Below are 27,269 nucleotides of genomic sequence, written 5' to 3' on the forward strand. Positions count from 1 at the left end.
GTAAATTCCAAATTATATTATATTACAGCAAAGAATGTTTCCTTTTTCCTGTGTTAGGCAAACATGGTGAGTGGCTGATCACATAAATCCCTTTTGAGAGCATAGCATACTTAGGCTTTTAATTAAGAGCCTACAGGTCCTTGACTCCTCAGTCCTGAAATGGTTCTCCCTTTGGAATTTTAGTTCCTTTAGTCTGCTTTCACAGATGTCCTAAAAATTGTAATATTTATAACTTAGGTAGGCTTTATAGTTGTTACTGTAGGTACACTGGCCTGCCACAAACTACTGCATCCTACCCAGAAATGGGAGCTCTTCTGTGGGTTTTTTTTTTTAATTAATTTTATTTTTATTTTATTTTTTAAAGATATTTTATTTATTTATTTGACAGAGAGAAAGAGATCACAAGAAGGCAGAGAGGCAGAAAGAGAGAGGGGGGAAGCAGGCTCCCCACTGAGAGAAGAGCCAATGTGGGGCTTGATCCCAGGACCCTGAGATCATGACCCAAGCCAAAGGCAGAGGCTTAACCCACTGAGCCACCCAGGTGCCCCACCCCCCCACCCCCATTTTTAAAGACCTTAGTTATTTGCGAGAAAGAGCACATGAGAGATATGAGCAGGCAGATGGGAAGAGGGTGAGGGAGAAGACTCCTGGCTGAGCAGGGAGCCCTGATGTGGGCTCATATGTGAGGCCATAACCTGAGCCAAAGACAGATGCTTAATCAACTGCCACTCAGGCACCCTACTCTGTGTTCTTTAAAGAGGTGGAGATGAGTGTTCATGGGTTCACAGAATAATTCTCTATGTGCTCTTTCTGCCTTTATTCACTGAAGTTACTATTTATTATAACTACCAATTCAGAAAGCACAACCGTCTAGGTTACTTTGGTAGGAGCTACTGCTTTCACATTCCTCAGTACCTCTTAGTTACTCCCCTTACATATAAGGTAATTAGCAAGCTGAATATTAACTCAGTATTAGTTACTATTAGATTTTTATATGTAAGAGCAATGTATTTATGTTTTTTTTTAAATCCTCACTGAAACACTTACAGAGGATATAACACGATTTTCTTTAAAATATAGAAGGGGAAAACTGAAAAGAGGTACAGATGAAATAATATAAGCCATGGGGCGCCTGGGTGGCTCAGTGGGTTAAGCCGCTGCCTTCGGCTCAGGTCATGATCTCAGGGTCCTGGGATCGAGTCCCGCATCGGGCTCTCTGCTCAGCAGGAAGCCCGCTTCCTCCTCCTCTCTCTCTCTGCCAGTCTCTCTGCCTACTTGTGATCTCTCTCTGTCAAATAAATAAATAAAATCTTTAAAAAAAAAAAAATAAATAAATAATATAAGCCATGAGTTGAACATTGTTTAAGGTAGGTAATGAGTACATAAGGGTTCATTATACAGATCTGTCCAGTTTTGTGTATCTTTGAAATATTCTGTAACAAAAAATTCTTAAGTTCACTGTCACCTGATTTGCCTCATCAAATCTATAAAGTCTTATATATCATTTGCTCTTCCCCAACAATGGCCTTTAGGAAGAAAGAGGTACTGTAAATAAAAAACTGGTCAAATAATCTGTGCTCCAAATATCACCCCAATTTGACAAATATTATTTTTAAGAAAAAAATCCTACTACATATTAATGTAATTATTATGAAGCTTAAACATCTAATTCCCAAGTATCTACAACTTGAATGAAGCAGTACTATAACACTGATACTCCTCCCTAGCTATAACTTTGCTTTAATGCAATACAGTAATAAATATAGCTATTTACCTTTATTGGGTCCTGCTATTGTAGATCTATTTGAATGTTTAGAATGGGAAATCTCTGTTTCTGATTTTTTTCGCATAACTATTTGATTTTCAGGCCTCTTTGTAAAGCCTAAGTAAAAGACTGAAAATTTCTGCTGAATATCGAGTCCAACTGGAAAAACGAAAAGAGTATACAAGTACTTAAGTCCTATAAATCTAGCCATGAGATCATTTATTTTTTATATCTTTCACATTTCTATACCTTTTGAAATAAAAGAGCTAACAAGTCCAGGAAATAAAAATATATATAAAAAAACAAGAGTTAAATAATATAACAAGTTAAGGGGGGTGGTGGGTTAGGTGAGCCTGGTGGTGGGTATTAAGGAGGGCATGTATTGCATGGAGCACTGGGTGTGGTGCACAAACAATGAATCGTAGAACACGGAAAAAATTAAATTAAATCAAAAAATAAGTTAAAGTTTATACATTTATCATCATAAAAATAAAAATCAATGTTCCTATAACAATTGAAATTTTATTATCTTGTAAAATAAAATACTTATAAATGAACAGATATAATTTTAATTTTGTTATCTTAGTCCGTGCTATCTTTCACTTATCTAAATATATGAAACTTCCTTTAAAATTACTCATATTATTTAAATAGATTATTTTTACACAATATCATTTAAACTGCTTTTCTGTTTCAGCATGAAAGAAATTTTTAAATGCTATCATATTCTTTACATTTATGGGTTCATTACTTCAATGAACTTACCATATTCAGAACTAATTAGATTTATGCTAAGATCTTCAGAATTAAAAGCTCTCTTCACATCAATCTTTTTAGTCCAATTTCCAGCTTTTAGCAAAACAGAATCCCTGAAAAAGAATAACATCATTTAGGGCGCCTGGGTGGCTCGGTGGTTAAGCCGCTGCCTTCGGCTCAGGTCATGATCTCAGGGTCCTGGGATCGAGTCCCGCATCGGGCTCTCTGCTCAGCAGGGAGCCTGCTTCCTCCTCTCTCTCTCTGCCTGCCTCTCTGCCTACTTGTGATCTCTCTCTGTCAAATAAATAAATAAAATCTTTAAAAAAAAAAAGAATAACATCATTTAAATTGTAATTGGAATACTAAATGAAATAATATATTAATCATCAAGGGCAGACTGACCCTTAGATAGGTCCTATCTGGTACTAAGCAAAAGTCAGTACTGAAAATTACTTCCTGCAAATTCTGAGGAGGAAGAAATGGAGTGTCAATGGGGCTACCACAACCATAATTTTCTAACTACACATTGGCCAAACAGCTGATTCCAAGTTAAATTGCTTCATTTCAGATCCACCTGAATACATAGTTGATATCAACAACCCATGAGCTTGCCCATACATCACTACCACTTTCAAATGGCTATATATAAGTTACACGAATTTGTGAGAACTTGAATAGTATCTTTAAAATTCATATAATATAGTCTGAGTCCAATAACATCACAAACCAGCAATCAATTTTGCGATTGAATTTATTTTAACTTTATATATACAAAACTGTCTTCAGACTTATCACAGAAAACAAAGATTTGTACAATGACATATTCTCTATAAATGTGTCATAGCTAGCTGCAGTAAAGCAGTTAATAGTGAAAGGGATGTTCTATTAGGCACTGTAGTCCTTTTAGGAACCTTGCATAGATGATTTTGGTAAGATATCTTCCAGTGCTCTGGCAACAATGAGGAGATTCCCATTTCTGAGTCACTGCTAAACCTGAACTTACAAGTAAATTAATACAATTAGGAGCACAGGCTCTGGAGTAAGACTGCTTGGGTTTAAACCCAGACTTTGCTATAAACTACCTATATGAACTTGGACAAACTGATTAAACTCTCTGTCTCAATTTCTTCCTCTATTAAGATAATGATAGCACCTGTCTATACAAAGATTAAATAATTCATTACCTGGAACCTATGAAGAGCTCAAAAAATATTAGTTATACCTATAATTGCTAACCTTACAGAGTTTGCCTATGGCATCTGAGAGAAATAACATTATCAGAAAAAAGACTAATGTAAAAATAATAGAATGGCATGCTAGAGAACCAGGTGTAAGGGAAGGTACCTTCTTTATATATTTGATCTGGTTGCCTGATCCTACAATGGAGCTATAGTAGTTTGCTGGACTTTATTTTGGAAATATTAGATATATCTTAAAAGGAGCAAGAGGAAGATAATGAAAGGGTAGTAAGGTTGTGAATGACTGGAGAAAAGCAAAAAATAAGAAACTTCAACAACAGTGGGCTATAGCTACTCCTAAAGGTCATTTATTCACTTGTTAACAAACAAAACAAAACAAACCATGGTGATAGATTTCACACTGTTCATTTGAGTACTGACAACAGACCCAATGTTAATACTTTCTTTAACAGACAAGCAACTACCCCATTACAGCATAAGGAAAATGTAATTTAATTAACCCCACAGTGATTTTGTTACTCTTTCTCAGCAGAATTTTTCTTTTATAGTATATGCTTAGAAATAAAATCAAGTGGAAATCGTGTACTTACATAATTCTGTGCTTAAAAACCAGCTGATTATCTGCATCACCTATGATTAAGGTAACATAGTGAGAATCTGGTGCTGTTCTTTTAGTTTGTAGCTGTTCAAAATTTCTTAATGTAATGGTCACTAATATTTCTGCCATGGTGTCACTATATCTTGCGATCTTTAAAAAAAGAATAGGCATAAAAGTGTTAAAAATAACCTTACTTCTCTTATTCAGCTCCAAGTCAGCTATGGGTAGCTTTATTCCTGAAAAGACAATGAAAATACCTTTAAAATAAATTTACCTGTTCCACTTCAAGTTCATATTTTGGCAGATACATCACTGTTTCTTTTATTTGCGTTCCAAAAGGGGGGTGTCTATTTAAAATCTAAAAACATTTATATCATTATAATTCTTACCATAAGGTTAGAAGTTCTTTTAGTAAATACTTTTCAGTATCAATAGTTTTAATAATGCTTATTCTCAAAAACTTAAGTTAAAATACTTATGACTATGAGAAGGAAAAAAAATTTTTAGAAGAAAAAAAGATATAAAAGGTAGGCTTTAAAATTTAGATAAAATTCAGGTAACATTAGGAATAAGTGAATATTAAATACCAGTTCAAGTTCTCTTGCATCTGATTCTTCTATTTTTTTAAAGGAGGTCAAACCTGCATTTACCATTGCATTTGACAATGTTATACCTGTGGAAAATTAATCAAATAGCAGTTTTTAAACAATCCATTTTACACTAAATCTATACTTAACTTTTCAACGACATTAGTAAAAAATTTGTTTTAAAGATCCAGATTAACAACTAATTTTTGAAGTTTTTTTAAAAAGTTCTTCAGTTGGATTATTTGGGCTGTGACATTTATTCAATTGTTCTATTTTTTTTTTCAAAATGAAATAAAACATATATTTGCTTTATAGAAGAGAGAGGACATCTTGAGTTCACAAGATGATTCAACACTTATTTTTATCATATGCCATCTATAAAGTACCAAGTGATTCCTACTGTTACATGTTAACTGTAACATGTAACATGTTTGAAGAGAAGACAATATGACTTTGGATGGGAATATTGCTTCATAAAGCTACAGTCCACCTTAGAAAGAGAGTTCTATGTTTCTGTACTGAAACCAGATAATTTTACTCTTCTAAAATTTCCAATTCCTTTCCATTGCATTTTGTATAAAGTGAAAATTTTTTACCATGACCAAACTCCCTTACCTATCTGACTTGACCAGTCTACCTGTCCCATCTAATTTCCTACCATTCTCCTCTTGCTGACAACTTTCTAGCCACATTTACTTTAATTTTGTTCTTCAAGTTCACGTCTAGTTTTGCACCTTCTCTGTTTCTTTATGCTTCAGGAAACTGGAATTTAAAATTCTTATACTCACAAATGAATTTAACCAAACCCCGAAATAGGAGATACTATCAGAAGTATAAAATTCCAAAATATTACCATCTTGCCTGGGGCACATATATTTCTGGTGGGGATATTACACTATTTCTTTTTCCATACCTTTAACTATACTTGAAAATTTCTCTTACTCATTCTTAAGATATAACTCCTAGTATTAATAATTCCTCCATGTTCATTTTCCCTCGAAACTTTTCCTGAATTTTAATTTTTTATAAACGTTGTTGAAAAATTAATTTGTAGTCATCATTCTTTTCCTGGTGCTCAGGAAGAATGTAGATTTTCTTTTTCATTTAGATTCTTCCATTTTCTAGTGTATTAATTTTGCTGGGCAATTTTTGCTTCCTTCTCTTCAGCCATACTGAGTTAGTATAAAAAACACATTAGTGTTCAACAATTTGGAAAAGATAGAAGTAAATGATGCCTGATTGACAATATTCTAGAAAGTCAGAAAGACTTTTTCAAATATAATGAAAATTTTCTTAATCATTTAATCTAATTTCAAAATTTCTCTAAGTTGTTATTTCCCAAATGTTATATGGAACCTCCTTCCCACTTTAGAACTCATCTTTGTGAGATGGGTACAACATCTGGTTTGCTAGGACTTCAGTAGAAAAGTGAGCCTTAATGTCAAGAACCCCTACTCTAATTTGACCTTACTTTCTTCCACCAGCTAATTCCCATCTTCACTGCAGCTCCCAGGACTGGCCAGTCCTCTGCTATCCCACTGATTTCAAACTTCAAGGAAATAATAAAGCACTTCCTCACAAAATAGTGGAGATCTTTGTTCTAAGGAATAATGAGACAACCTCTAATAACCTGTTACATATTTTTTTTACCCGTTACATATTTTTTAATGTCCCCAAAATGTATATAAAATTATAAAGCAAACAAAGCTGTTAGTCATGGAGTAACAATTCTCTTCTTAGAGAGAAGGAGGAGTAGGATCACAATATCAAAGACACCAAATTGGAAAACTCTAGAGTATACCTAGTTATACCCCAGTCTTTGTAACTGGTACCCTCTAGAGTTCTTCAATACATAACTTGAGCTACATCTGAATAGGTAAGAAGTGATTATGCAGAATCTTTTGTCTACAGAATCTCTATGGAGATGAAAGTGAATATTGTCCTGTTACTGAAAAAAAAAAAGGGGGGGGGAGTTAAGATATAAATAAGTGATATAATTCTCTGTAATGAATTAGGAATGACTAGGATTGCTAGCTCTGTACCTTGTCATTGAGATCAAAACAAAATAATCATAAAAGTGGAATAGAGAACAATACATAGTTACCTAATACTAAAGTGAAATTTCACTCTTGGTTTGAGAACTAATTTAAAAATAAAAGTATTCATTTTTAGTAGGGTGTACCTGAGTGGCTCAGTTTGGCTCAGATTATGGTCTCAAGGTCCTGGGATGGAGCCCCACATCAGGGTTCCTTGCTCAGTGGGGAGTCTGCTTCTCCCTCTGCTCCTCCTCCCTGCTCATGCTCTCTCCCTCTCTTTCCTCTGTCTCCCCCTTCCCTCAAATAAAATCTTTAAAAATATTTTTTTAAAAAAGAGCATTCATTTTTATTAGACTTCTCAATTGATTTCAAATAGAATACTTCAAGCAGGAGAAAATGAAAATCAGATTTTCAAGAGAAGTTCAGTACCTTATTTAGACCTACAAACACATTTTTTCTTAAAGTCTATTAATACCATAGAATAATTTTCCCAACAATGAAAAACAAAATAAACTGCAGACATTGACAAATTGTCTGCCTGTATTCAGTACCTACCAATTTTTTCCAGCTGTTTAGATACATGTAGAGAGTTTTCCCAAAGTCTGCATCTAAAACATTTAGCTAAAATCAAACTGTTCAATAGTACAGCAAACTTCTTTTCTTGAACAGCCACAAAATCTGATAACCCTAAAAAGAAGTTTCCAAAGTTAAATCTAGTGTAATAGTTTACTGGGAAAAATACTGAAAATCCATTAATCCTATAACATACATCTTGTAATTCGTGAGCCATTTCTGAAAATCTTTGAGGTATCTTGTGTCAAAGCAAAGTCTTGAATTGGAATGCATCCTAGCTGAGCCTGAATAAGACTAAAGGAAAGAAGAAATTTCATCATTTCCTTGTAAAAACTATTATCTCATAATATTTGACATCATTGATTGAAGTATCTCTTCTTAAAATTCCTTTCTACATTGATCTCTGTGACACTAGATGATTCTATATCTTGCACCATTGTTGTTACAAGTCATTGTTAATTTCTTTCCAACCTCTGAAAGTTTTCTTATTTCTCTTCATTCCCTTCACACTCCCTTTTTCTCAAAAATCTAATTTCTTCTCAGGACTTTCATTTTAATTTCTAGATTAATAAATTTCAAATGCTTACAGGACACTCTCAGACTATTTCTTTAACCTCATTTAAAATTGTTGTCTTATTCTCCTCTAATAGAGTACTTTTAGCTCTACATAAATGTTATTATAGAAAAGCAAGGCACTTTATGTAATAAACAAATATTTATTAAGTGCGTATGAGTGGCAAGCAGAGTGTTAGCTCTTAAGATTCTGTTCAACATATAAAGATCGGTAACATATTAGTTGATTATTAGAAACCAGCAGTTGCTTGGCTACAAAATTTGAGGAATGGGTGGTAAAGGGAGAAAAGGAACTAATATACATTGCACCTACTATATCCCATTTTGCCGTACTTTCCTAACCAGACAAAGATGTGCAACTCATCACCCTATGGATCTAACTAAAATTATCAGACTTATATTAATTTCTTAATAAGTCAGGTATAACAAAGAAAGTAGAATAATAGTTATATTTCATAGTTTAGTTTTAGTAAACAACATGTGAAAATAGAAGGTAGTAACCAACTCACTTCTCAGAATGGGTGCATATAGCTGAAACTAGAAACTATTTAATTCTTTTGGCTATTGAATTATATAATTCTATGTAATTCTTTTGGTTATCTTTGGAAAGTTATTTTATATTATCTATTAAGAAACAGTTGTAAGGAATAATCTAAAATTTGTATTGAACCACAAAAGACTCCAAATAGCCAAAGCAATCTTTAAAAAGAACAAAACTGAAGGTATCACCATCCCAGATTTCAAGATATACTACAAAGCTATAGTAATCAAAATAGCATGGTACTGGTACAAAAACAGACATATAGATCAATGGAAGAGAACAGAGCCAGAAATAAATGCATCATTATATGGTCAATTCATCTTTGACAAAGGAGGTAAGAATATGCAATGAGAAAAGGACAGTTTCTTCAACAAATGTTACTGGGGAAACTGGACAGACACATGCAAAAGAATAAAACTGGACCATTTTCTTTCACCATACACAAACATAAACTCAAAATGGATTAAGGACCCTGGGATCATGACCTGAGCCAAAGGCAGAGGCTTTAACCCACTGAGCCACCCAGGCACCCCAGTAATAACCATTTCTTGAATACTTACTATACTCTAGGCACTACATACGATGCTTTGCATACCTATGAGAGAAAATTGCTAGCTGACTGTCATATTATCTCTTCTGACCTATACACAAAGATTCTATTTCTCACTCAACTTTGTAGCTAGATGTGGCCCTGTTACTAAGATAAGTTAGTAAACTAATAAAAATGATATAAGAACTTTCCAAAAGACTTCTGTATCCTGGCCAACTTAGTAAAGGAAGGATTTTTCAGAAAAGATCTGTGTATAAAGAATAGAAATCCTTCAAATGAATCCCAACTCAGGTACCACATCTTAATCTAGACCAAAGTAGCTATTTAGTTTTGTTTTTATGTTTCATCATTTCAATTAAAGACTATAAACAAGAACAATAATAACAAAAGAAATTCTGCTAATAAAGGAAAGTTAAAGGTGTATTATGAAGCTGCACAACTCTTTCGAGAGGAGAAGAGTTATTCTGCAGCCATTTTTTTCTGCCTAAACATAGAGTAAGAATGCCCAAAGAAACATCTGAGACAAAAAATCAAGTTAGCACATGGCGCTTTCTATGTACTTACTCTTCCTCAAATTACGTGAAAGGATGAACATATGTATGTATACGTGTGTTTATATGTTTATGTCTCTAACCATAAAACTATAGGAGAGCAAAAGCATGCCACTGGTAGACAAGAAAGTTTAATGTTAGAAATAAAATATGGGGGCACCTGGGTGGCTCAGTGGGTTAAGCCTCTGCCTTCAGCTCAGGTCATGATCTCAGGGTCCTGGGATTGAGCCCTGCTTCAGGCTCTCCGCTCAGTGGGGAGCCTGCTTCCCACTCTCTCTCTCTGCCTGCCTCTCTGCCTATTTGCGATCTCTCTGTCAAATAAATAAATAAAATCTTTTAAAAAAAGAAAAAAATAAAATCCATGAAGAAGATCAAATCTATGAGAAAAAAGCCGAAAAAAATTATCCATAACACATGCAGAAGAGTCAACAGACATAATATTGTAATAACTGGCAACAGGGGGTAACTACATTTATCATGGTTAGCATCATGTAATGCATAGAACTGTTGAAATCATTATATTGTACACCCAAAACTAACATTAACATTGTTATGTCAACTACAATTTTTAAAAAAAACTCCTTAAATAAAAAAGTCAACAGATTAAGAAAGGCAGTCCTGAGATATTTCTCTGAACAATTAATTGAAATGCTGTATTCTGAGCAAGTAAGTTAGTCTGCTGCTGCCACTCTCTCATTTGTGGAAAATATTAGGCAGTTTTGGTATGTATTAAGGGCTAACACAGGAGTATAGACATTGAGGTCAGAGAGGCAGGTCAGCAGTAATAACAAACACCCAGGAGAGGTAAGGTGCCTTTATTCTTTTTTTTTTTTTTTTAAGATTTTATTTTTTTATTTAGTTATTGGAGAGAGAGAGAGAAAGGGAGAGTGGCGTGGGGAGTGAGGAGCAAAGGGAGAGGGACAAGCAAGACTCTGCACTGGGAGAGAAGGTAATAAATGTCAGCAGAGAGTCAGAAGTTCCAACATTCACCTAGTAGGAGTTCCAGAAGGAGGGAACAGAGAGAATAAAGGAGAAATAATTAACTTAAAGAAGAAAACTTCCCAGAACTGAAGAAAGACATGAGTCTACATATTAAGAGAGCCCCCAGAGAAAAACTGAGAGCTTTTCCCCTAAGGTCAGGAACATGGTGGGCCTGTCCACTATCACCACTGCTATTCAACACAATACTAGAAGTCCTAGCCTCAGCAATCAGACAACAAAAAGAAATAAAAGGCATCCAAATTGGCAAAGAAGAAGTCAAATTCTCACTCTTTGCACGTGATATGATACTTTATGTGGGAAACCCAAAAGACTCCACTCCAAAACTGCTAGAACTCATACAGAAAGTGTCAGGATATAAAATCAATGCACAGAAATCAGCCGCATTTCTATACACCAACAGCAAGACAGAAGAAAGAGAAATTAAGGAGTCAATCCCATTTACAACTGCACCCAAAACCTTTAGATACCTAGGAAGAAACCTAACCAAAGAGGCAACTGTAAAGTACTCATGAAAGAAACTGAGGAAGACACAAAAAAATGGAAAAATGTTCCATGCTCATGGACTGGAAGAACAAATATTGTGAAAATGTCTATGCTACCTAAAGCAATCTACACATTTAATGCAATCCCTATCAAAATACCATCAATTTTTTTTTCAAAGAAATGGAACAAATAATCCCAAAATTTATATGGAACCAGAAAAGACCCCAAATAGCCAGAGGAATATTGAAAAAGAAAGCCAAAGTTGGTGGCATCACAATTCCAGACTTCAAGCTCTATTACAAAGCTGTAATCATCAAGACAGTGTGGTACTGGCAGAAAAACAGATGCAGAGATCAATGGAACAGAACAGAGAGCCCAGAAATAGACCCTCAACTCTACGGTCAACTAATCTTCGACAAAGCAGGAAAGAATGTCCAGTGGAAAAAAGACAGTCTCTTCAACAAATGGTTTTGGGAAAACTGGGACAGCCACATGAAGAAGAATGAAAGTGGACCATTTCCTTACACCACACACAAAAACAGATTCAAAATGGAGGAAAAACCTCAATGTGAAACAGGAATCCATCAAAATCCTTGAGGAGAACACAGGCAGCAACCTCTTCAACCTCAGCCACAGCAACTTCTTCCTAAAAACATCATCAAAGGCAAGGGAAGCAAGGGCAAAAATGAACTACTAGGACTTCATCAAGATAAAAAGCTTTTTTGCACACCAAGGGAAAGAGTCAACAAAACCAAAAGACAACTGACAGAATGGGAGAAGATATTTGCAAATGACATATCAGATAAAGGGCTAGTATCCAAAATCTGTAAAGACCTTCTCAAACTCCACACCCAAAGAACAAATAATCTAAACAAGAAATGGGCAGAGGACATGAACACACATTTCTGCAAAGAAGACATCCAGATGGCCAACAGACACATGAAAAAGTGCTCCACATCACTCGGCATCAGGGAAATACAAATCAAAACCACAGTGAGATACCACCTCACACCAGTCAGAATGGCTAAAATTAACAAGTAAGGAAATGACAGCTGTTGGCGAGGATGTGGAGAAAGGGGAACCCTCCTACACTGTTGGTGGGAATGCAAGCTGGTGCAGCCACTGTGGAAAACAGTATGTAGGTTCCTCAAAAAGTTGAAAATAGAGTTACCCTATGACCCAGCAATCGCACTACTGGGTATTTACCCTAAAGATACAAATGTAGTGATCCAAAGGGGCATGTGCACCCTAATGTTATAGCAGCAATGTCCACAATAGCCAAACTCTGGAAAGAGCCTAGATGTCCATCAACAGATGAATGAATAAAGGAGATGTGGTATGTATGTATGTATGTGTGTGTGTGTGTGTATATATATATGAATATTATGCAGCCATAAAGAAAAAAACCCTGAAATCTTGCCATTTGCAATGACATGGATGGAACTAGAGGGTATTATGCTAAGCTAAATAAATCAATCAGAGAAAGACAATTATCATATGATCTCACTGATATGAGGAATTTGGGAAACAAGACAGAGGATCATGTGGGAAGGGAGGGGAAAATGAAACAATACAAAACCAGACAGGGAGACAAAACACAAGAGACTCTTAATCTCAGAAAACAAACTAAGGGTTTCTCGAGGGGAGGGGAGTGGGAGGGATAGTGTGGCTAGGTGATGGAGACTGGGGAAGGTATGTGCTATGGTGAGTGCTCTGAGTTGTGTAAGACTGATGATTCACATATCTATACCTCTGAAACAAATAATACATTATATGTTAATAAAAATAATAAAAAATAAAATGAAAAAATAAATTTTAAAAATAAAAAGTAAATAAAAAATTTTAAAAATTAACCATATATTAATCTACAAGTAAAATCACAGTATATATCATAAAGCAGAACACTGACAGGCCACATTCTCCAACTACAACCCAGTAAAAGTAGAAATTAACAATAAAATACTGACTTTAAGACTTTAAAAAAACAATTTTAAATAATTCTTAAAGAGGAAATTAAAGTTACCATTAAAAAGAATAGAAATAGATTTAGAAAACCTATAGAACAATGACAAAGTGGTACTTACTAAAAAATCTGTAGTCTTAAATATTTTATGGAAAACAAGAAAAACAAAATAAATGGAGCAAACATATAGTTTTTTTAAAACTACCAAAAAAAAGAAAGTAAAAGTAAGAAAATAAAAATAAAATCAGAAATTAATGAAATTAAAAAATAAATGGCTTGCAAAGATCAAAATATAGAAACTTCTGGAAAATCCAATTAGGAAAAAGAAGAGATGACACAAGTATATTAGAAATTAGAAAGCTGACATTACATTTTCAGAGGAAACTTTTAATTTATTAGAGAACAAAACGTGTCATAAAACAATCTGGATGAAATTAATGCTAACTCAAGAACATATAAATTAGCAAAAATGTACTCAAGGAAAGTTAGAAACCCTACAAAAACCAAAAAACATAAAAGACACTTTCAGATTCATTACAATGACAACCCAAAATAGGTTGCTCTCTACCACGAACTCAAACCTTTTTACGTTTAAGTGAGAAGGAGGAATATGGATCCCAGAACCTAATCCCAAAGGTGTGAGGAATTCCTTGGTGGTGTGACACTGAATGCTTGACACCTAAAAACAGTAATGGGACAAGAATGTTTGCTCTGAAACTAAAGACAGTATATTAGAAGTTTTGCCTACAACAAGTTAAGAAAAAAACCAAACAAACAGAGTTTTAACTATTAGAAATCAAGAGATAAAACTATTTCTCTTTATAGATATGATTGTCTATCTAGAAAATCCCTGCAAATCAAATGAAGGACTTCTAGTACTCTTAAGAGAGTTCAGTAAGATAGATAAACAGTCAAAATTCAAAAACCAGTAGCCTTAAAACAAAAACCAAATGCAGTCATTTCGGACAGTAGCCTTCTTATATACCATCCATACCTGATTACAAAATATGTTCTGCAGTTTTTAAAAGGACTCTGTTCACAATATCATACTCCATAAAATACCAAGAAGTAAACCTACCAAGAAATATAAACCTAAATGGTAAATTACAAAATATCACAGAAAGACATACAGACCTGAATAGATGGAGAAAGATACCATATTCCTAGAAAGAAAGATTCAGAACTGTAAAAACAAGAATCTTCCCCAAACTAATCTATAAAATCAATTTCAACAGAACTTTTTACAGATCTTGATGAGCTGATTCTAAAATTCATAAAGAGTAAAAATGTAAGAATAGCCAAAAATATTTTTAGAAGAACAAAAAGGAGGAATTTGTCTTACCATATCACAAAACTTCCAATAAATGAAAAGCAAATAAAACAATGTCATACCATCACAGCAACAAAATAAATAGACTAGACTAATAGTTAAGTGTCCAGAAATAGATCGTTAGGAATTTAGTTATGAGAAGACAGCATTTCAAATCAGTAGGCAAAGAGAAAACAACAACATATTTATCAAATATATCTGACTACCTTTTGGAAACAAAATATAAATTCCTAACTTATACCATATAAAAAATTAACTCCAGATGCCTTATAAGAAGCCTAAGGGTAAAAATAAAATGGTTTGCAAGTATTAGAAGAAATGACAGAAGAAGTCCTATAATCTTAGGACATGTGGCAGAGGCTGCTTTGCCTACCCAACACTCATGATCTTTCCTTTTTAACAGCAGAACTCCAATTTTAACCTAGGCACACTATCAACACGATATTTCCCAGTGTCCTTTGCACTTACGGGTAGTCATATAACTAGGTGCAAACTGTTATCAGGACTTCCAAGAAGTCTACCAAACGAGAGAAGATACTCAAATGTAAATGGCTGAAGCCCCTGCAGTCATTTAGGACAATAAGGTGACCTTGAAATAGAAGTTATGTGGGATGACAAAACTGAAAGATAGAAACCCACATACTAATGATACCATGAAGCCACCATATCTACCTTAGAGTATCCACTTGGAGCTATCTTTTTGGTAAAAGAATAGAAGCCTGTCTTCTTTAAGCTATTGTTAATTCACTTTATTATATAGTTTTCTAATCCTAAGAAATACAGGATGGGAAAAAACTTCCTAAAAGACACAAAATCTAGAACTCATAAGGAAAAGATAAGTGTGCATGATTTTATAACAATTTAAAACTTCTGCGTAAAACCAGATAATACACATATTTCCTCCTAATAATCAGGGACATACAAATTTTTAAATATAATTTTCATCCATTAGATCGACAAAAGTTTATTTATTTATTTTTTAAGATTTTATTTATTTATTTGAAAGAGAGAGATCACAAGTAGGCAGAGAGGCAGACAGAGAGAGGGGGGGAAGCAGGTTCCCCGCTGAGCAGAGAGCCCATGCGGGGCTCAATCCCAGGACCCGGAGACCATGACTTGAGCCAAAGGCAGAGGCTTAACCCACTGAGCCACCCAGGCACCCCAAATCGACAAAAGTTTAAAGATACAAAACAAGTATTAGGATGTGTGGAAACAGTCACTCTTTTTACACTGTGAGTGGGAATTGTAAATCAGAGAAGCCTTTTCAAAGGCAATTTGGCATTATATATTAAATCTTCTCATGTATATATACTTTCACCCAGAAATCATTGAAAAATATGATATAAACACCAAAAAGCTCATTTCAGCATTATTTGTAATAGTAAAAATTTGTAAGCCATCTAATTCTTCATCAACAAAGGAGTGGTTAAAAATTATATTTATAGGGGCGTCTGGGTGGCTCAGTGGGTTAAAGCCTCTGCCTTCGGCTCAGATCATGATCCCAGAGTCCTGGGACTGAGTCCCGTATCGGGCTCTCTGCTCTGCGGAGAGCCTGCTTTCTCTCTTTCTGCCTGCCTCCCTGCCTACTTGTGATCTCTGTCTATCAAATAAATAAATAAAATCTTTTAAAAATTATATTTATATCATATATATTTTATAATATTATATTTTATAGAATACATCATTAAAGTAAACATTGCTATTAAAATAAGGTTAATGTGTATATGTACAGATATAGAATCTTTTTATTTTATTTTACTTTTTTATTATTATGTTCAATTAGCCAACGTTTAGTATATCACTAGTTTTTTTTTTTTTTAAGATTTTATTTATTTATTTGACAGAGAGACCTGCACAGAGGTAAGGGGTGGGACTGAGGCAGAGGGAGAAACAGACTCCCCACTGAGCGGGGAGCCTGCTGGGGTTCTATCCCAGGACTCTGGAATCATGACTTGAGCCAAAGGCAGGAGCTTAACTGAGTAGGTCACCCAGGTGCCCCACATCCAACATATTTGTACACTGTGATGCTTCTTCGCATTTTCCTTCTCTTTACTACCTCTGGTTTGTTTTTCCTCCTTGGGCTTAATTACTTGCATTTCAAGTACTCATTACTATAAGAATAAATCCACTTAATGTTTCCTAAATTCCTTAAAAATAAACGTATAAATGTCTGAATATATAGTAGTCTAAGCTATCTAACCTCCAAATCAGATTCAGCCCCCAAATTCATTCAACCCCCAAATTCATTCAGCTAATTTATGAAAGCACCCTTCAAAATCAAATTCAAATTATATTATGCTGAACACTCTATAAAAGAAGATGACTAAAATAAATTAGCTACGTTGTTAGTTTTTGATGTAGTGTTCAATGATTCATTAGTCGAGTATAACACCCAGTGTTCATCACAACACCTGCCCTCCTTAATACCCATCACCTAGTTACCCCATGACCTAACTCCCTTCTGTAACCCTCAATTTGTTTTACAGAGTCCAGAGTGTCTCATGGTTTGTCTTCCTCTCTGATTTCTTCCCATTCAGTTTTCCATTCCTTCCCCTCTGATCCTTGTAGCATCACAAGAACAATAGTTATGATTTTTTTGTAGTAGACATTACATATGTTTATTAGCACACATATTTGTGCCAAATAAACTGGAAACTGGAAGGATGCACAGCAAACTACTGGTAATAGCTACTTCAGCGGAAGAAATATGGGAGGCCAAAACAGATATTACTTTTTGATTTATAAATTTTTGAGTCTTTAAAAATTAATCCATGCCTTACTTATATAATAACAAGAACAAATGAAGAAGAGAAATCACTGATTTGAAAATACATCTTAAATGTTCACTGAAAAATACCAGTTAAAACAAACAGAGCTAGTACTGAGTACAAAAGGTCTGGGAATTAAAATATTGAAATGTTTTTTAAAAAATTCTTAAATTAAAGGTCAGAAACTTGGAAGGATAAAAATTTAAATTTAAGAAGATTAACATCTACTTAAAAAAAAACCAGATCTGAAATTCAACACAGTAACAGGGATATGAGAGAGACAGGAAAGTGGTAACTATTAATAGCCATTATTACCTACCAAAACACCATACATTTTGGATTAAGAAAAGATTCTACATAGTTCTCTCTTCCTGGTCACACTCAAGTAGATGAAAGGTAGGAAATTATAATAGGAAACTAAATTATGATATTTAAAAAAAAAATTATAAAATCATCAAATCTAAAATCTACAGCCCCAATTAAAAGAATGTATGACCCAATTTAAGAGAAGGTAAATGGAAGCATTAAAGCTGCCAATAAAGTGTTCCTAAGAAGATGCTTGTGGAAAAATACTCTGATTTAATTTGACCCAATAGTTGATGCAACAGAGTATATTGGGGAAAAAAATTGACAGAAGAAAGAGACCTGGGTTGTAGCTCTAGCTCAGTCTCTAGTATTGCAATAAAATCTTGGGAAAGTCACAGTTTAGCTGGGCATCACTTACTTCATTTGTAAAATGAAAGGACTAGACTATATGGTCTCTAAGGGTATTTTAATTTCTAGAAAAATAAAGCTAAAAAACAGAACATTAACTTCTACTGTGCAAGCTATAATCTGTCTGTTGAGCTGTATAAAACTGTGAGAAGTTTGTTACTGAGACTTCAAGGCATGTGGGAGATAAAACTCAATGGAATGTAAGGAAGTGTCCCAGAGAGAGTGACCTCCTCTAGCTAAGGAGGAAAAGCAAATTCTTAGAATAACAGGTTTTACCGAAGTACATAAAAAAGTTATTTCACATGAAATCACACTATCTTAATCAAAAAGTTTAATAGTAAGAACTAAATACTCAGAAAATCAACCACTAGGCAAGCAGAAAAGAATGTCATTGTATTTGTGATTGTGATTGCAAACAATTTACAATGTAGTCTTAGTTTACTCTTCTAATTACTATTCCTCTATACAAACTTTCCATTCTCAATAGAATAGACATTCCACTGTCATATATGCATTCACTCACTCATGTTTTTACTTTTACTATTTGTCTTTCCCAGAATGCTGCTATCATTCAATATACATTTATTATATGTGTTTCCATACTGTCCATTATCTTCATACACATGGTTCTCATGGTTCTCATTCAAGCTAACTTGAAAGCTCCTGATGATGACAAACTTAATCTTCTTTTCTATCATTACCTTGCTTCGGCAGAACACACTTTCAAAAAATGTTTGTTGATTTTAAAAAATCCACAAATCATCTATTTTAATTGAAGTCTGAGAGTTTTGGGACATTAATTTCACATGTATATTCTGACACCTTACTTTTATGTAAATGTGTCCTTTCTGGTATTAAGGAAAATAAATTATAGTAACTTTTAAAACTAAAAAAAATTTTCAGAAATAGGAATCGCATATGGTATTATTTTAAGACATTTAGTAATCATCTTTACCAATTTACTTTCATTTCTCTTGTTTTAATTCTTCCTTCCATTGGAAATCTATAAATAAAAACACAGGGCAAAACTTTTATTATTATTACTTATTTTAACTAAATAGGACCTTCAAAAATTTACTTAAAACATATTTAATTTCCATACCTGATTGTTACCCGATTTGGATCTTTGTTCAAAGTATTCAGTGTTTTCTTTTCATTTATCCTTAACTGCACATCTAGAAATTCCTTGCAGCTGGCTATCATTGTGACCTATAAAATTTCATCATTTGCCCATTTACTTATGTCCCTTTTTTTTATGGATTAAGCAATTATATTATCTCACATTGACAGAGGTAACATTTTCCATCATCTATTCCATGAATTTTTTAAAATTTTTTTCAGCATAACAGTATTCATTGTTTTAGCACCACACCCAGTGCTCCATGCAATCCATGCCCTCTATAATACCCACCACCTGGTTCCCCCAACCTCCCACTCCCGCCCCTTCAAAACCCTCAGACTCTTTTTCAGAGTCCATAGTCTCTCATGGTTCACCTCCCCTTCCAATTTCCCCCAACTCCCTTCTCCTCTCTAACTCCCCTTGTCCTCCATGCAATTTGTTATGCTCCACAAATAAGTGAAACCATTTGATAATTGACTCTGTCTGCTTGACTTATTTCACTCAGCATAATCTCTTCCAGTCCCATCCATGTTGCTACAAAAGTTGGGTATTCATTCTTTCTGATGGAGGCAAAATACTCCATAGTATATATGGACCACATCTTCCTTATCCATTCATCCATTGAAGGGCACCTTGGTTCTTTCCACAGTTTGGCGACCGTGGCCATTGCTGCTATAAACATTGGGGTACAGATGGCCCTTCTTTTCACTACATCTGTATCATTGGGGTAAATACCCAGGAGTGCAATTGCAGGGTCATAGGGAAGCTCCATTTTTAATTTCTTGAGGAATCTCCACACTGTTTCCCAAAGTGGCTGCACCAACTTGCATTCCCACAACAGTGTAAGAGGGTTCCCCTTTCTCCACATCCTCTCCAACACTTATGTCCTATCACAGCTTTATCACTTATAATGTGTAACAGAATTAAAAATTCACTTTATACATTTTGCTTCTTTAAGGATTCATTCATTCACTAATAAGTGTTTACAAACATTTGATTTATGCTAGACATTACGCTAGACACTGGGACTACATCAATAAGATCATAAAGATTAACAAAATAAAATTTAAAATATTCAGTCCTGTGCCTACCACTTAGTAAGCTCTCAATAAACGTAGCTGTCATTTCTACTACTATTATAATATTAATTACCCCTCTGTAGTTTGCAAATCATTATCCTGATTCAGATTAATTTTGTAATGGAGAGAATGCTTTAGACATTAAGAAATTTGTATTACAAAGCCAAGTTCTGCTAGATGACTTTGAGCAAAGCATTTTTGTGCTTTGGTTTCTCACATCTGTAACATGAAACTAACATCTGTTCTAATCCTCTTATATACTTGCTGAAGTCAAAGTAAGATTAGTTAATGTTAAATTAGGGGTTTTTTACTCTTGATTACCCTTAGTTAAGAACAATATTTACATAAAAATAGAAGCATTCTAGTTTTCATCAGTTTTTGTGCTATTTTTGTATAATAATCTCATTATAAAAATCAACCTAGATATCTTAAATAAAAATTAATGGTTAAATTTGAGAATAAGAATAAATATTTTGTTGCATATTCATGTCGCTGTAAAGGGAGAAAGGACCAATATGGTTCTCAAGTATCATCAACATGACTATGGTTCTACTTACTGCTATAACTGTAAAGTTGCCCTCATAGTTGATATCTTAGTATAATCTTGTTTTCACTCCACTTCTCTGCAATCACTGCTTTTTTCTAGTCTATCATGAATCCTATCCTATTTCTATTATTTTTCTGATGCAAAAAGTTTAGAGAAGGATTGTAAGTACGTGGCACACATGTCCAACATTGTCCATCACTCAGAGCAGACTTGCCTAATATATCATGACACATTATCCTGGTCTTTCTCAAAAAAGTACACTGGTAGCCACTACCAAGGTAAACAGCATTATCATTTAAGTTGAAAGAGAGTTGCCATCCCTACTTTGGGTATGTATATAAATTTTCTTAGCCTTGATACAGAGATACAATTGACAATTTATTGTGAAGAATAATATTCCATATCTCATGATCAAAGGTATGTAAGATGGAGAGATATAAGCACTACTAGAAATGTTTTCTTGTCTGCTCACTCATTCTTAAATTGCATGAGATTTGCAAATTAGTTGTTTCCCCAATTTTATTTTATACTATATCATTACATATTTATTTTCTAGTGACAACTAATTTACCAGATCTAATAAAGTCTCCTTTCCACTGATGGTACAAAATTTCTTCACTGTCTCAAATGTAATGTAATACCAAGCCATCAATCTTCCTGCCTCTGTGAAAAAAGAAATATTCACTCCATCAGTTGAAACAATGCACTTTTTCATCAGTTTAACAAACATTCCTTAATTTCTATTCTGTGCCTGTAAAAGCATCAGGTACAAAGACACACCAGAAAATCGAGAAGACACAGTTTCTAGAATTTCTAGGTTGGCTAGGGAGATAACTATATACAAAATAGCCAGACTAGAGGACAAAATCCAGTTAATGATAATATTTACATATACTAGGGGCACCTGGGTGATTCAGCTGACATCTGACTCTTGATTTTGACTCAGGTCATGATCTCAGGGTCATGAGATGGAGCCTAGCATTGGGCTCTATGCTCAGCCTGAGTCTACTTGCGATTCTCTTTCCAACTATCCTCTGCCCCTCCCTACTCTCTGCACACACTCTTTCTTTCTAAAAATAAATAAATAAGTCTCTAAAAATATATTTACATATACAAGCTTAAGTACAGAGGATATTAAACCTAAGAGAATGGTCAGTGTGGGATGCCTTAGTAGGAAAATGGGGCTTGAGTAGGATTTAAAAATGAATAATATGCCTTGGCAGAAAAAAAAAGCTGTCATGACCTCAGTGAAAAAAAATCAAGACTTATTTATCAAAACTGTAAAGTTAAAGGCTATCTTTAGGACCTCCTGAGTGGTTCAGTCAGTTTAGCATCCAACTCTTGATTTCGACTCAGGTCATGAGACTGAGCCCCACGGTCAGCTAGTGCCGGGCATGGAGCCTGCTTAAGATTCTCTCTCTCCCTCCACTGCCATTCTCTAAAAAATTAAAAAAAAAAAAAAAGACTATTTTTATAATACCTTAATGAGAGATATGGCTTGATAGTAACTATGAGTTCAGGCCAAAGTGACCTTCTTCAAGTCACTGCTCCATCAGTTAGTAGGTAGGTAATCATATACGCAGGTTATTTTACCAATATCTTAATGTAACTTGGGGATAATAGAAGTATATATGTCATATATTTTTGTGAAGAGTAAATGCAATATTACATGTATGGTACATAGCTACCTAACATTAGTGCCTAACATTAAATAAATGTTGCCTACTTTTATTACCAAAACATGATGAACAGTAGACTATGAGGGCCTGAAATAGCCTTGAAATGCTAACAAAGGAGTTTAGATTTTGAATTTGATTTGTAAAATAACAGAGGACTACTTAAAATTCTTGAGCAATATTTGATTAAACTCAAGTGTGAAAGTAAATTGTTTTGGAAATAGAACACTGAGTTGGCTGGAAGTAGCAGTATGGGTAGAGCAGGGGTAAGTAAATGATTAAATGAAATTCATTTGAAAAGTTACTGGTTTCAATTACAAGTTGTCAAAAACATTATAAAGAATGTTAAGCCTTGTGAGCACACACAGGAAACAGCTGGGAAGAAAAAATTGCATACTGCTTCTTAAGCAAAGGGCTAACATTTATGTATGTGCTACAGGTTTACTGAAGAAAGGAAGGATTAGACATTCCATCAGACATACAGGCATCAAGACCATAGTAGAGTAGACAGAACTAAGAATCAGGAAGAGAAGTAGCCAGGGAAGCTTAAAAGCCACTTTATCAATTAAGATCCTGGTGTATATGTTCAACCGAAATGCAAGGGATGCAGTGGTTCATAAAAGGGAGCTTCTGAGAGCAGTGTGTGAGATACAGAGAATATAGTTACCATGGGAACCAGTATGTTAATCTTTAGGATATATGTAAAGATACTCTTCTTATCCTAGATGTTTATAAATTAATATAAGGTTTCTCCCCACTAGAGAAAATAAAAGGTTTGAGAAAAGACTTGATACTCACTGGCTTATTAAAAAGGATAAAAGATTCCTAGGCAAGGTATGAAAATAATTTACAAAGGAAGGCATGAAGAAATTGAGTCAAAGTAGAAGGACTGGAAAAAATTTTAAAAGATTTGCAAGTGAAGGTGAAAATAAAGATGCATCTTTCAATCAATATGGTGTTGAATGATAAATATTCTTAAAATACCAAATTCAGGAAATTTCAAAGTAAAGGCTATAGGATCACAGGGTGGGGTAGAAAGTAGAGGCCATGAGAATATACCTCCCATATCTCTTCCTACCAGAAGTGACTGACTGATGGCTCAAGCTAATATACTATGAACCTATCACTATCTTTACACCAAGATCATACTCTTCATGAGATACTCCAAACCAATGACTACACATGGCAGAAATATTAAGATAGGCCTATAAAATAGGAACTCCTTGGATAGGGAACTTTGAACTTAAAGATTCCTCGTCAGCTTTGCTGAATGGTCTTAGGACTGCATTTCAGGTTAAAATTTTCCTTCTTTGAAGCCAACAACTGAACAATTCATGCAACCTTATAACAAGAATACTAACCTCAATAATTATCCTAATAAAAATATTAGCACAGTTTAAAAGACATGTTACATTCCTCATAAAATTATACATACATACATAGACACATGCATGCATACATGCATAAATGCTTTGTAGGTTTTGTTTATTTTTAATAGCTTAATGGTACCAGGTGCAACAAGAGTTGAGGCTACTGAGTTACAAACACAAAGGGCAATATGTTCAGAGACTGGACATTGGGTAATATGTATTTTCAATGCAGAGTACATGGCCAATCTGGGCCCAGAGAAAAACCAGGTAAAAGGGCATTATGTGTAGTACTGTATTATTCTGAGAATTCAACTACTTTCCACTAGATTTGTGTAGTTTATGTTAATCTGCTCTAATGGTTAATTTTAGGTGTCAACGTAACTATCAACTAGCTATAGACTATCCTTATACTGGGTCAAATATTATTCTGGATGTGTCTGTGGGGATATTTTTGGATGAGATTAACATTTGAATTGGTAGCTGATGATTAAGCAGATTGCTTTTTTTTTTAAGGTTTATTTTATTTTTTTTTTAATTTTTTATTTTTTATAAACATCTATTTTTATCCCCAGAGGTACAGGTCTGTGAATCACCAGGTTTACACACTTCACAGCACTCACCAAAGCACATACCCTCCCCAATGTCCATAATCCCACCCCCTTCTCCCAAACCCCCTCCCCCCAGCAACCCTCAATTTGTTTTGTGAGATTAAGAGTCACTTATGGTTTGTCTCCCTCCCAATCCCATCTTGTTTCATTTATTCTTCTCCTACCCACTTAAGCCCCCATGTTGCATCACCACTTCCTCATATCAGGGAGATCATATGATAGTTGTCTTTCTCTGCTTGACTTATTTCGCTAAGCATGATATGCTCTAGTTCCATCCATGTTGTCGCAAATGGCAAGATTTCATTTCTTTTGATGGCTGCATAGTATTCCATTGTGTATATATACCACATCTTCTTGATCCATTCATCTGTTGATGGACATCTAGGTTCTTTCCACAGTTTGGCTATTGTGGACATTGCTGCTATAAACATTCGGGTGCACGTGCCCCTCTGGATCACTACGTTTGTATCTTTAGGGTAAATACCCAATAGTGCAATTGCTGGGTCATAGGGCAGTTCTATTTTCAACATTTTGAGGAACCTCCATGCTGTTTTCCAGAGTGGCTGCACCAGCTTGCATTCCCTCCAACAGTGTAGGAGGGTTCCCTTTAAGGTTTATTTTTAAGTAATCTCTATATCCAATGTGGGGATGAGCCTACAACCCCAAGATCAAGAGTCACAAGCTCCAACTGGGCTAGCCAGGTGCTCTGTGGACTGCCTTTCCTAATGTGGGTGAACTTCACCCAATCATTTGAAGGCTTAAATAGAACAAAAAGACTGACCCTCTGGTATAAAAAGGAATTTCTCTGCCTGACTGCTGGGAAATGGGTCTTTTCTTGACATTGGACTGGAACTGAAACATTAGCTCTCCTTGGGTCTCAAGACTGCCAGCATTACACTAGAATTTACACCATCAGTTCTTCTGGTTCTCAGGCCTTCACACTCAGACCAGAATTGTATCATTGGCTGCCCAGATTTCTATCTTACTGACTAAAGATCTTGGGACTTCTAAGCCTCCATACTCATGAGATGCTTACAGTAAATTCTATCTATCATCTATCGACTTTCTGTGTGTGTGTGTGTATGTGTTTACATATATATATATATATATGTTTACACATATGTGTGTGTATATATATATATATATATGTATAGCCTGGTCATGGAATGACACAGGAATTAAAGAGAAACCAAAGATATCAAATATTTCATAATCTTAAGCCTGACAAAATGGTTACGCTACTGAGAATGACAGGCAAATATATAAACAGAGATACATTTTTCTAACCTTGGACAAAAGAGAAGAACAACTCATATTTATGGTAAACATTTTATACATTGATTATTCCATTTGATCATCGTAACAACCCAATAATGTAATGTAGGATATATAACATATTCCTGTTTTGTAGATGAACAAACTAAATTTTAGTGAGCATAAGGTCACAGTTAGCAAGTGGTAGAACTGGGAGTGAAATCCAGGTTTTGGAACTCAAATTTTATGTTCATTCTATTTCACAGTATTCCAAGTCATATTAACTGTTACATGCTTCTAGATGTCAAGTTTCATGTTATTTACCCAAATAAAGACTTTCAACAAAAAACTGAGCAGTGGGCATCTCAAAAAAAAAAAAAAAAAAAAAGAAAGAAAGAAAAGAAGAGAAAAGAAAATTGAGCACCAGATTTTGTAAAGAAGGTGAGAGACCAGAATCAAAATTAGAGTTTTGAATTCATTTATGGAATGACTATAGCTGAAGCTTGAAGGTAGGTCATGTTTATAAGAAAATAATCAGAAACCAGGAATGAAAGTCCAAGGTCTGCAACTTCAAGAAACCCACAGTCAAGCAAAATGGTCAGCAAAGAAAGATCGATTAAAGCAGAAGAAAACTAAAAGGTTACCAAGAATAGGAAAATTAGGTAGTATTCACTGATGATGCAGAAGGATCACTATAGATCATTTACTTGGTATATTCAAGAGTAGAAGGAACGGTATCTATGTATTCAAGAAGTTCCACAGGAAAGGAGTGATAGTGGGAATTAGATCCTTGAAAGGGAAAGTACCTAAAGAATAGATGAAGTTACATTAATGATTCTCATGACCCCTCTAATGAGATACCCCAGAATACATAGAAGATAAATAATAAACAAAATTATGTTTATCAAAAAGACCACAGGAGAAGGAAAAAGCAGTTATAAATCTAGGGCTAACAGTAAGGGCAATAAATTGCTTTAAAAACTTAATCTTATATAAATAGATGAAAAGAGCCAATCAGAGATCAAGAGCACAATAAATGAAATTAAGAATATACTTGATAAAAAAAAAAAAAAGAATATACTTGATGAAATAAATAGGCTAGATGAAGCAGAGGAACGAATTAACAACCTGGAAGACAATAATAAAAAGTAACCAAGCCGAGCAAAGGAAAGGAAAGAAAATTATGCAAACTGAGAATAATCTTAAGGAACTCAGTAAACTCCATTCAACACTTAGCAAAAGTGTAGTAACATTTTCATTATAGGCATCTGAGAGGAAAAGGGAGAAAATGGGGCAGAAATTTATTTGAAGAAATGTAGCTGAAAACTTCCCTAATCTGGAGAAGGAAACAGACATCTAGATCCAAGAGGCACAGAGATCCTCCCAAAAATTCAACCTGAGGAGGTCCACACCAAGACAAATTGTGATTAAAATGACCAAAAAATAGAGATAAAGAAATGTAAAACCTTACATTAAATACACGTAAAAACATGATACAAAATTATACATTTCTAAACTATGGTTGCAAATGTATAAAAAATGCATTAAAAATGGAAGGATACTTGTCAAATGCTAACAATAGGATCCTCATTTTTAAAAAACTTTTCAATCCTATTAAGGATTAAT

At 34.4% G+C, this 27,269-nt stretch overlaps 1 protein-coding gene across 15 annotated transcripts in view; it reads right to left on the bottom strand.

Moving 5' to 3' along the window:
* HFM1 (helicase for meiosis 1) overlaps nt 1-27,269 on the bottom strand; it is a 114,089-nt gene that overhangs the window by 36,707 nt on the left and 50,113 nt on the right. For 13 of the 15 annotated variants that reach the window (XR_006601817.1, XR_006601818.1, XM_013056164.2 and 10 more), the window contains 10 exons: nt 21,307-21,398; nt 19,092-19,198; nt 18,945-18,992; nt 7,711-7,808; nt 7,497-7,628; nt 4,906-4,991; nt 4,593-4,676; nt 4,311-4,468; nt 2,531-2,634; nt 1,775-1,924 (listed from right to left, as the gene is read on the bottom strand). Coding sequence is in view for 13 of the 15 variants with exons in the window: in XM_013056164.2 (XP_012911618.1) it covers nt 1,775-1,924; nt 2,531-2,634; nt 4,311-4,468; nt 4,593-4,676; nt 4,906-4,991; nt 7,497-7,628; nt 7,711-7,808; nt 18,945-18,992; nt 19,092-19,198; nt 21,307-21,398 (1,059 nt within the window). In the remaining 2 variants the exon portion in view is untranslated. The remainder of the gene's footprint in view (nt 1-1,774; nt 1,925-2,530; nt 2,635-4,310; nt 4,469-4,592; nt 4,677-4,905; nt 4,992-7,496; nt 7,629-7,710; nt 7,809-18,944; nt 18,993-19,091; nt 19,199-21,306; nt 21,399-27,269) is intronic. The other 2 variants (XM_013056161.2, XM_013056163.2) reach the window with 2 other exon arrangements.

Source organism: Mustela putorius, unplaced genomic scaffold, assembly GCF_011764305.1.
Source record: "Mustela putorius furo isolate JIRA1106 unplaced genomic scaffold, ASM1176430v1.1 tig00003853_pilon_pilon_pilon, whole genome shotgun sequence".
Lineage (NCBI taxonomy): Eukaryota > Metazoa > Chordata > Mammalia > Carnivora > Mustelidae > Mustela > Mustela putorius.